Genomic DNA, 10528 nt, shown 5'->3' with positions numbered 1-10528 from the left:
AAGAATACAAATTACAAACTTTAATAAGGAAATTTGTGCAATGAGAGAGATTTCTGAGGTTCTGCCACAGGAGAGCTCCATAGCACAGCTCTGACAGGAAAGGCTCTGCAGAGGGAGAGTAGAGCCAAGGCTGCAGCAGTCTCTAATTCTCTGCCACCTCCAAGCCCAGGATCTTCTTGACGTAGTTCTGGACATTGACATGGAGCTGGGGAGCTGTAGCCGAGAAGGTCTCCATGGCCAGTGCCCGGGCTGACTCTGACCCACTCCACATGGCGCGGTAGATGGGCAGGGTGTACTTCTGCTTCCCCTGCGAGACACAGTGAGGATTAGGCCCGAATCTCCTCCCCGGGGTTCCAGCTGGGCGATGCCTCTGGGACCACAGCACTGCACCCCCCTGCCGGCCCCGGACAGCCCAGCTCCTGCTGGCCCTTCGCAGCTACCCCACTATGGCAGCTGGGCATGGGAGGCGAGCACCAGAGGCTGGTGTGGGGCAGGTGGGGTAGAGCTTGCTGTGGGACCCCACACTACCCTCCGGGGAACAACTCACTCCACCATCACCCTGCTCTCAGCCAGGCAAGAGCATAGGAACAGGCCAGTGCAAGCACACAGCCTGGGGCAGCCCCTCACGGTGGAGCACCTGGAGCAGGGAGAAGAGAGAGAGCAGACCCATTTCCTCCCAGCAGAGGCATCTTTGCCCACTGCTCATCTCCCCCAACCTGCTGTCACTGTGATCACCACTGCCAGGCACAGCCACCGCTGCCCCACGACCAACCTGGCTGTGGAGGAAGTCCTTGACCTTGCTGTACTCGGACTCATGGTTGTTCTTGAGGACAATCTGGCACCAGCGGAGACGCAGCTCAGCGTTCTGGGCCTTGGAGATCTTGGGGTACATCTCGCTCAGCCTCTCCACATTGCCTGTGAGAGGAATGGCATCAGTGCCAGTGAGCTCCGACGGGGCTCCGGTGCCAGCTCCCAGATCTCTGCTCAGAGAGATCCCAGCGCGCTCACCTCGGCTGTGACACAAACCCTCCCGGGACCTGTGGCCCCCAGCATCCAGCCAGCCCCAGGTTCTCCTGCACCTCCTGGCACCTCCAGTTCTGGAGCAACACAGACACTCACCGGCTCTGGCTAACTTAGTGCCCCAGCCACCTGCAGTGAGGTCATGCTGGGCCTTCCACGCCCGGGCAGACCTGCAGCCTTGCAGAGCCACGTGCTGGGCTTGGGCTGCCATCACACAGGGCCAAGAAATCACTCAAAGGGTGCAGGGAGAGGTGAATGCAGCCTTTGGGAACACGGGAAGGTGACATTATGGCTGAGCCAGCCTGGGGACAGCGAGGCTCCTCCCTGCCCCTGCACACGTGTCCTGAGGCAGCCAGGGACATGCTTGCCCTTGCCCTTCGCTCCCTACCACGCAGATTGAGACTTCCCAGACATGGAGTGACCTCACTGCTGGACTGCAGCAGGGACAGGCTGACTGATGAGCACCAAGGTGTCCCGATGATGTGCTCCTGTCCCCAGCCAACTGGTTGGACCAGGGAGCGTTATCCCATGATGCCACTGGGTGCTGGAGCCCCCAGGAGGTGACCTGGCCCTTACCTTCCGGCAGGGGGGATTTCTGCAGGATCTGATCCAGGAAGTAGACCAGCTGGTACGTTTTCCAGGCAGAGATGTCCACTGCTTCGATCGCCTCCATGTTCAAGCTGTCGGCTGCCCAGAGCTCCGCCAGCTGGTCCGCCGGCTTCATCAGCTGCTCCCCCGGTGAGAGGTCGGGCAGGTAAGGGGGCCAGCCCGGCATGTTCAGCCAGCGATCAAACTCAAAGCCTGCAGCGAGGAAGGCAGGAAGAGCTGGGACAGGATTTCTGAACCCCACACCTGGAGCTACCACCCAGACAAACCGCAGCTTTCTCCAAGAGCCCCCCCCAGTACTAACAAACCTGCTGAAGGTGGCAATGAACAGACAGACTAAGGGGGTCAGGCTCCACCTCTCCAGGATTCGGTGCTGTCTGCACTTGTGCAGTAACAGCCCACCCCACCACCTGTGAGATGAGCCAGGCTCCAGCCCGGAGAGCTTCTGCTGGGCCTGGATCTCAGTGACACCACACAGGGTAGAGCTGAGGATCATGCACCAGCTGAGCCCGACCCCAGCGCCACTCGACAGTGGCTTAGGTGACAACGCCTCACATCCTGGCACTAGAGAAACTTCAGGGACAACCGTAGGTGGGGAAACCCCAAGTGACAGCACCTGAGCATGGAGTACGCACTGGATTCACATGCAAACATCAGACTGATCATATGAGTGACCGAGTCAGCGTACTGGATCCTGGGCAGGCCAGATCTGCTCTGCTTCCAGCAGAGCTGAGGCCTACAGTAGGCAGCAGTATCTTAAATAAGACTCACGGAGCTGGACCCAGTGTAAAACTAAGCATGCACATGGTCTCCAGCAAGGCCAGACCCAAAATTAAACTTAAAGAGAAGGAGAGAAGAGGTCAGGAAGAGGGAGGCAGACAGAGCAACACTGATCGAGTGGTAGCTCTTCAGTATCCCTGGAATTGGGCTCAGCAGAGTGAGTTCCTCACACTCGGCTGAGACATGAGAAAGCCCTGAGACCCCCAGGTGCTGGTTTGCAATGCGGTGCCATGAGCCTGCTGGCCAGGAGGCCACCAGCCACCCTGTGCTGACCTGGCAGGGAGTCCACGCCTTTCTTCTTCAGCTCCGGGAAGTACTCCAGGAAGAAGTCAAGGGCATCATCCGCTGTGATGCTCTGGAACTTGAACTGGTTCACGTAGGCCTGCACGGAGAGCACAGGGAGTGACGCTGCACAAACTCACCACCTTACACCACCCCAGCCTGTGCTCAACAGCCCTCCTTCTGCTCCAGCTCACTCGGAGACCCCTGGGCTCAGGGGAAGCTTGGTGAAGCTACCTCGTTTCCATGCCCAGCCCACACTGGTCTCCGTTTCCCCCCAAGGAACTCCCCAGGCCCTGCATCATGCTGGGAAGTCTCCAAACTCCACACCATCTGCTGCCAGCGCATGGCCGAGCTTACCCCTAATCTCATTCCTCAGTGAGCATCCCTGTTTCCCATCTTCTGTTCCTCTCCTCAGCCACCCTGTTCAGCCCTTTCTTCCCGAGGGTCCTGTTGCCTCCTTGTCCCTCTGCAGAGTTTTGCATTACTTGGCACCTCCACCAGCCCCGATTCACCGCCAGCATGCTGGCAGAAGCTTCTGTGCCAGGCACAGCAGACCTCCCTCAACGCACACTGCCCATGTACCTACCTGGAGGAAGGCATCGAACTTGCTCTGGTCCCCCACAAGATGTGCCAAGTAGCTCACAAAGCAGTACCCCTTCTCGTAGGGAGTTTCATTGTACGTGTCATCTGGGTTGACACCTAGCAGGCCAAAAAGACAGACGCTTTGAGGAAAAAAAATCTGCCGTTCCGCAAGACAAACAGCCCTTGCGCCGAGACTTCCACTTTCTGTACGCCAGATGCAAGGACCCTCTGAGAGGGACCAAAGAAGCAGTGAAAGCTCTTCTGCAAGAGCGACCTGGCTGATTCCAACCCCATCAACCCCCCTACGTACAGGCTGTGATATGAGCTGGGACTTGCCTTCCCCCACCCCACAGGCCTCCCCCAGAAGCACATTTAGGCACCCGTGGAGCACAGCCTTTCAGAGGCGGTCAGCACTCCACAGCAGCCAGCAGCTCCCACGGGAGGGCGCTTAAGGAGACCAGGAAACTCATTTTGTTCTTTGGAGACATCCCAGCGTACAAGCTGGGCACTCGGGGTAGGAGAGGAATGTCTCCAGCCCTCTCCCACCAGATTCTGGGAAACGGGGAGCTGGGATGCCCCAGAGCAGCAAGATGACGGGAGGCTATCAGTGCACAGAGCACAGCCCTGTCGTCCCCCTCCCAGAGTTATCGCTGTGCTCAGGTCCCACAACCAGATCCGGTTTCATTCCAAGACATTAGCTCTCTGAAACACACCAGCAGTAGGACCTTTCCCTCACATGCGTCACAACAGCCTGTCTGCCCCTACGCCCTCAGGTCAGGTGTCGGAGGACAGGGGCACCCCACAAACCTGGCTCGATTATCACCCGGAGCTTGTTTAGCGGATGGTCCTCTCCGGTATTGTCCATGTGCTGGCGCAGCAGGGCCCTTCCCGTTGCAGCCTCCAGGCAGGTGTACGCAGAACCTGAGCAGAGACAAGCAGGAGGCGCTTGGAGACCCCGACCAGACCAAGCGCACTTTATGTTCCCTTGGTGTCTGCCCTGGGCTCAGAAGAGAGTGGGACGGGTGCTGCTACGGGAGTGAAAAAGCGCTAGCTTACTACTAGCTTGAAGAGCAGGAAGCAAACGAGCAAACGAGCCCTTGGTTAGCAAGATTTTAGAGCCACCAGTTACCCTTTCAGGTGAATTCAGGTAGCACCAGGTAGTGTCTGAGCTTTTAGATGTGACCATGTGTCCAGGGAGCTCTGGGCTCCTGGTACTGGCTCCCCCAGTGAGCTGGGAGAGCAAAAGAAAGCTTGTAAGACTGGGTAAAAAAATCACTGCTCCCCTGGCCAGCAGGGCTCCACCTCGCTGGTACAGGGATATTGGGGCTCCATCCGTTTCTCTGAGACAAGGTTGTTTTGTTGTTAACAACAAGAAACCCCCGGTGCTTTGCAGACTGCTGCTCTCCACGTCTTTTAGGACGTACGGCCCCACACGTAGCGCTAAGAAGGATGCGCTGAGCGGCAGAACACGGATCCCAAAACTGTGCCGTCCAGGGGGACAACAGGGCTCCGCCCGCAACAGCAAGGCTGTGCACGGGGACTCCGTGCTCTGCGTCAGGACAGAGGCCGGGCAAGGCCACGCACCGTAGACCTCGGTGGAAATCCGCCTCTGTGCATACATGGTGAAGCCCTCGTTCAGCCAGAACTCGCCCCACGTGGCATTAGTGACCAGGTTGCCAAACCAGCTGTGGGAGATCTCGTGGATGATGACATCCACCAGGGAACGGTCCCCGGCCAGCAGGCAGGGTGTCACAAAGGTGATGCAGGGGTTCTCCATCCCACCAAAGGGGAACGAGGGCGGCATGAACAGGATGTCGTACCTGGCAGGGAAGAGCAGACGGCTTGGTACAGACCCACTTCTTCCTGCAGATACAGCCCAGAGACTGAGGGACGCTCCCTCCCCAGCCCCAAAGGAACAAGACTTATCAAGAACAGGAGGCCATACCTGCCCCAAACATAGGGTCCAAAGAGCTTCTCTCCGACTGCCAGGAACTCCTCAATCACCCCGTCATATTCCTTCTTAGCAGCCTCGATCAGGCAAGGCTCAGCCCAGACACGGCTCCTGCGGAGACCAACAGAGCTCACATCTGGCAAGGGAAGGGAGTCCGCACAGACTCCACGGAGGAGTAGCGGCTTAGGGCAATGTTTGGCCCCATTGACCAACATCACTGTGGCAGGGAAACCTTGGAGAGCAGAGCAGCGTGCATCTGCTCTCGGAAATGGTTCTCCCCGCCATGCCTGTATCAGCACATTGCAACTCCACCAGGAGAAGGCAGCTGGGAGCACTCTGCAGTCCCAGGGAACCCAGTCTGTCAAACATCATGCAGGGGAAGAGACCACAAGTCGGAGCCCGTCTGCAACTGATGTGTTTGGTCAAGTGTGAGAAGAGGAAGTTTTAATCATTAGTCGACTTTTACCCTCTTGCTTCATCAGACAATAACTGCATGTTTATTCCACTACAAAATAAAAGCCTGGTAATAAATGAATCTAATGAGACAGCACAACTGTTGTAATTTCTTTCCTTGTCTGAACGTCAAGGGTCTTTTACACAGTCACCAAAAGGTCCAGGAACCCTGAATAAACCAACTGACCTTGGGAAGAGATATTGGACCGTCCTTGAATGCTGCTTTCATTCATGTGCCCAGGAAAGAAATGAGCATTTCCAGGGACTCAATCAAGGGAGAGCAGAATTGAACACAAAGGTTTTCCCACAGCGCTGGTCTGAGACTCCTCCGCACTCTTCAGAGCCAGGAACACGCTCACCCGGGCAGAGCTCACGGTCTGATAACACGCTGCTCAGCACCACACACGCAGCAGGTGGGAAGACTGACTGGTTTACACTTACTGTCAGCATCGTGATAGGCCTGCCTATTCCATGAGAGCTCAGAAGCGCGGGGAGAGGCAGGCAGCGCACAGCTGCCACGGGACAGCCCAGAGCACAGGAGACCATGGAGAGTTTCTCCATCATTCACAAGGCAGCAGCTCCCACAGTCAGGACTCAACATTCGTCTCTTCTAGAGCTACTTACCTCGGGCCGACTTCAGCAGAAACAATGTCCCCGACAGCCAGAGCGATCAGGTAGGAGGGGATTGGCTGGGACATCTTAAAGATGAAGGTGTTATCCTTCTCCTGTTTCTCCCAGGTCGTGGCACTCATCACAGCTGTGAAACCCTCGGGGACCTAGAAACGTAGATAAGAGTCTCTACCAGGTCTGTAATGTGCAGCGAGATTTTCGCTAACCCAACTGGGGATGGTAGAGTGTGTGCTTCTGGAGGCAAGCTCAGGCCAGCCATGCTGCCTGCAAATGTCCCTTAAACACTGCAGTCTTTGGGATAAAACAAAAGTGGTCAGACTTCTCCCAGTGGCGGCACAGAGGCACAGGGTGTCCCCCTCCAGACTAACACCAAACATAGCCATGTCACAGCACAGCAAACTTGGCCAGGGCCTAACAAACCCATCTGCATGAGTTTTACTGTGCTCGGCCACCACCTGATGCCACAAACACTCAAAGCCTTCCATGTTACGGGCAGCCAGCCCTTCCCCGTACGGTCAGCCCGCAGCTCTGACGCTCTGACACTGATTTTAAGGGTCTAGGGCAGAGCAGTGAAGAACAGAGCACTGACTCTGGATTGCAGCTATGTCCCCAACTCCCAAGACAGCCGCAGGGGTTGGGGGCACTCAGCACTTTGAAAGTCAGGCTCCAACATCTGCCTAGTATAACACAGTGAGGATGTAACGCTCCAGAGTTGCTTGAGCAGTCTTGTAAGGTTGGCATCTGCCAGAGGACAAGCAAAGAGCTAGAGAAAGGCTGGAATTCAAGGTGTGCGATGCTGAAAGAGCAAAGGCTGCAAACTCTTCAGAAACTGGTTCTCCTGCCATTGCTTATGCAAGAACTTGCTCTCCCAGTTTGTCACTATCTAATCACAGGCATATCTACCCGCTGCTCAGCTACCTGCCTGCCCTCTGCCACCCCCCAAACTAGGAATTAGGCTTCCCGCAAGGGGCAGCTCTGCAGCAACACGAGGGACTCTCCAAGAAAGCAGGTGACCTGCCCTTATCTCATCACAATTCCTCCAGCATAGAGAAAACAGCCCAGCAGCCAGGCTGAGAGTAAACCCTGCACAGAACATACCAAGCTGCAAACAGCCAAGACTCAGCAGCTTCTTTCTGTTGTGATCAAAAGCCAGGAAGAATATTTTTGAGGTACTTTTCCCCCCCTTCAAAAAAGAGGGCAGGTTGTTCATTCTGGGAGATCCACAGCAACTCTGAATGAATGAAACTGCTACCCCTTGAGAGGCACCACATGAAATCCCAGACCCCCAATGGGAAGAGAAATCTGGATTCAAATTATTTAGCCCCGGTTTACGTTAAACAACACCTGAGCACCAATAACTGGTCCTCAGTTTCCACATCATCAGTCAGTGACTCCCAGGGGTCTGGAAGGCCAGCATCCCCCCTGCACAACCATCAGGACCTGGCCTCTCCCTGTGTCACCATCCTCAGCTACCAAAGCCGTACCCAAGCTTCACCTCAAAACCCAGCTCTTCAAAGTCCTCCTCAAGCTTCTCCGCATGCCCAAAATAAAAAGCATCCTGCTGCCCTCTGACTTCTAGGAGGCAAAACCGGGTTTGCTGTGATAATTATTTAGAAGACACATGCATCAATACAAGGAGACCAGACAGAAGTTTAAAAACCAACCAAGTTAATTCCAATTGCCAAGCGAGATTTTTGGTTCAAGTACCAAACATTTCAGCAACCTCCTGCTCCGAGGCAAAAAAAACTTTCAATGCAACACCCTGCACGCCTTGCATGCGCGTCCTCTTTCAAGTGATTACACAAACCAGCATCCATCACACATAGCTGGGGAAGGATGGGGGAACTGGGAGAGAAGCTTTTGGTCCACTTATATTTATCTTTAAAAACAGAACCAAACCCAAATATTTTCCAGCGTCTTCTTCGCTTGGGGCCTTTAGTGGAGCATCATTTCAAGTATGCTGCCATAACTCTGTACAAAAACAAGGGCCTGGGCAGTGTCTTTAAAGCAACACCCAAACATTTCAGTGTGTCCAGTGTGTACCGTGACAGAGCCGGCAGCTTCCTGCTGTCTCCCTTTGAGAGCTTATAAACCAGGACAAACTTGATGAGGTTTTTGTTCTTGATAAGCTGCATAGGGGTGGCTGAATTTGTACCTACATCTCTTTCTTGGGGTACTGCTTACCTTCACTGTGGCTGAATATGTACATTTAACTGCTGGAGTGTCAAAGCCAGGGAAAAAGGATCTATTCAGCACGGCCTGGCCTTGAGTGTACAAATAGGGCTTCTGCTTCCCTGCTGTCTGCTCGGGAGTGAGCCAACACACCTGACGAGAGACAAGAGACAGCTTTGTGTGAGGGTGGGAGACTTTACCTGAATCCTTGCAGAATAGGTGCTCTTTGTTGCTGGAGTGTGAAAGCCAGGGAAAAAGGACCTGTTGAGCACAGGAAAGCCAGAAGTATAAAGGAAAGGCTTCTCCTTCTGGGCAGTTTGGAAAGAGTCCAGCCAGGACATCTGCAGCACAGGCAGAATAAGAACAATCAATAAAGTTATATGAGACAGTGAGATTTAAGTCACAGTTACCAGAAGCACCTATGAAATTTGAAGGACAGTTCAATCCCCAAGCGGTTTCTCTCTGGAAAAGAAACATGAATCACCTGAACGAAATAGGGCGTACGGCCCTCCGACAGACAACCAGGCACAAAAGCACCTTTCTTGACACATCCCAGGTGGACTCTGCAGATGGGACAGTCCAGGTCCCAGACAGCAGAGTCACTGTTCTAGATGAAAAAATGCCCTCATGTCAGCAGAGCGTGCTGAACCCCAGAGTTATGCTGCTCTAGCTCTGCTGGCAAATTTCAGCCACAGCCTTCTGAAGGGTCTTATTCTTCCTGGAGAAGTTCACCTTGCTAACTTACAGGCAACTTTGGACGGATGAAGCCCGCCCTTTGGAGAACAGCCCACACCTAGACCTTATCTACAACAAAAGGATTGCTAGACTAGCAATATCCACATACAGGCCTTGGCTAAATACAATTTATCGCTGCTCAATAAGATAGGTCAGCAAATATTTTTTTGCAGGTATAGCTGTATCAGTGCTGAGTCAGGGCCAGTGCTTGTACACCAGCAGAGATAAAGGAAGTCCACCCGGAGAATTAGCAAAACTCGAAACGTGAACGCAAACAGCCACGACCGGCAAGCCTTCACCACGACGTGCAAGTGGCTGCAGCGAATATTTGAAAACCAGAGTAAGCGCTAAGCCTGGAAAAAGAAGCTGTTTAGGGGTCAACTCTTGAGGTCACCCGTCTTGGCATGAAGCTCAAATTGGGAGCAGGGTGGCAAAGATCAGCATCTGCCTCAAAGCAGCCTGCAATCTTCAGCTCTCGTGATAAGTCACAGGCCCAAACGGAAGTGGTCAAAGCAGTCAGTGGCTTCTCTAAACTGCGGGTTTATTGGCCTGCCCTGGTTTTGGTCATGCTCCACTGGGCTCGCACTGCCTCAGGATTTTTACTTCCCATCAGAAAACATGGCAGGAGGAAAGACATGAGAAGCACAGAGTGAAGCAGTCCAGCGCCTCTCTCCCTGCAGCCAGAGAGCAGCTCCTAGCCAGCTCCCAAAGACGGACAGATGATCCGTCCCTGCTCTCCCTCTATGAAGCTGCGAGACCAAACTGCTGAAACGAGAGGGGAAGGACAAGGACAGAGCCCAGGCAGCTGCCGGGACGTGCTCCGACCTGGGCTGAACTCAAGTCTGGGGCTGCCACAGCCACGCAGCCACGGGCACTGCGAGTCCCACAGCAGCGTGGCAGCAGGGTCAGAGATGGGGACCGGCTCCAGACCCCGACGGGCTACAGCTCTCGCCAGGGAGACGGGGATGACCTGGTGCCCCTCAGCCGTCGCCCCCTCAGCTGTCGGCCCCCCTCAGCCGTTGCCCCGCCCCCTCAGCCGTTGCCCCGCCCCCTTCAGCCGTTGCCCCCTCAGCCGTTGCCCCGCCCCCTCAGCCGTCGCCCCTCAGCCCAGCTCCCCAGGCTCCCGCCGCTGCCGCCGCTCACCCCGGGCCCCTCGCCCGCCTCATAGTCGACCTCGACGACGAGGTGCTGCCCGCCGCGCGGCGGCTCGGGCAGGGCGATGTGCAGCGCGGAGCCGTAGCTGGCGAAGGGGCGGCTCTCGAAGGGCAGCGGGCGCGGGTCGGCGCCGCCGGGCGGCAGCAGCGCCGCGCGCCGCAC

The 10528-nt window shown here is 55.4% G+C and overlaps 1 protein-coding gene across 1 annotated transcript; it reads right to left on the bottom strand.

Annotated features, from left to right (window-relative positions):
• On the bottom strand, positions 1-10427 carry RNPEP (arginyl aminopeptidase). The gene is made up of 11 exons (XM_026063806.1): positions 10355-10427; positions 8677-8817; positions 6299-6450; positions 5216-5332; positions 4855-5090; positions 4078-4191; positions 3275-3387; positions 2680-2788; positions 1597-1821; positions 773-915; positions 1-307 (listed from the first exon to the last, which is right to left on the bottom strand). Exons 2-11 carry the CDS (start codon positions 8815-8817, stop codon positions 143-145), a joined length of 1515 nt encoding a protein of 504 aa, XP_025919591.1. The 5' UTR covers positions 10355-10427; the 3' UTR covers positions 1-142.
• Between the last annotated feature and the right edge of the window lie 101 nt (positions 10428-10528).

The sequence above is a fragment of the Apteryx rowi genome, unplaced genomic scaffold, assembly GCF_003343035.1.
Source record: "Apteryx rowi isolate R43461 unplaced genomic scaffold, aptRow1 scaffold_200, whole genome shotgun sequence".
NCBI classification, from domain to species: Eukaryota; Metazoa; Chordata; class Aves; order Apterygiformes; family Apterygidae; genus Apteryx; species Apteryx rowi.
This window is presented reverse-complemented; position numbering and strand designations above follow the sequence as displayed.

Coding starts and splice junctions, on each gene's coding strand:
- RNPEP (XM_026063806.1), bottom strand. CDS start 8,817: ATGTCCTGGCTGGACTCTTTCCAAACTGCCCAGAAGGAGAAGCCTTTC. Junction 2,789..3,274: donor AGTTCGATGCCTTCCTCCAG/GTAGGTACATGG, acceptor CTCTCCGTGCAG/GCCTACGTGAACCAGTTCAA. Junction 1,822..2,679: donor AGGCGTGGACTCCCTGCCAG/GTCAGCACAGGG, acceptor TCCTCGCTGCAG/GCTTTGAGTTTGATCGCTGG.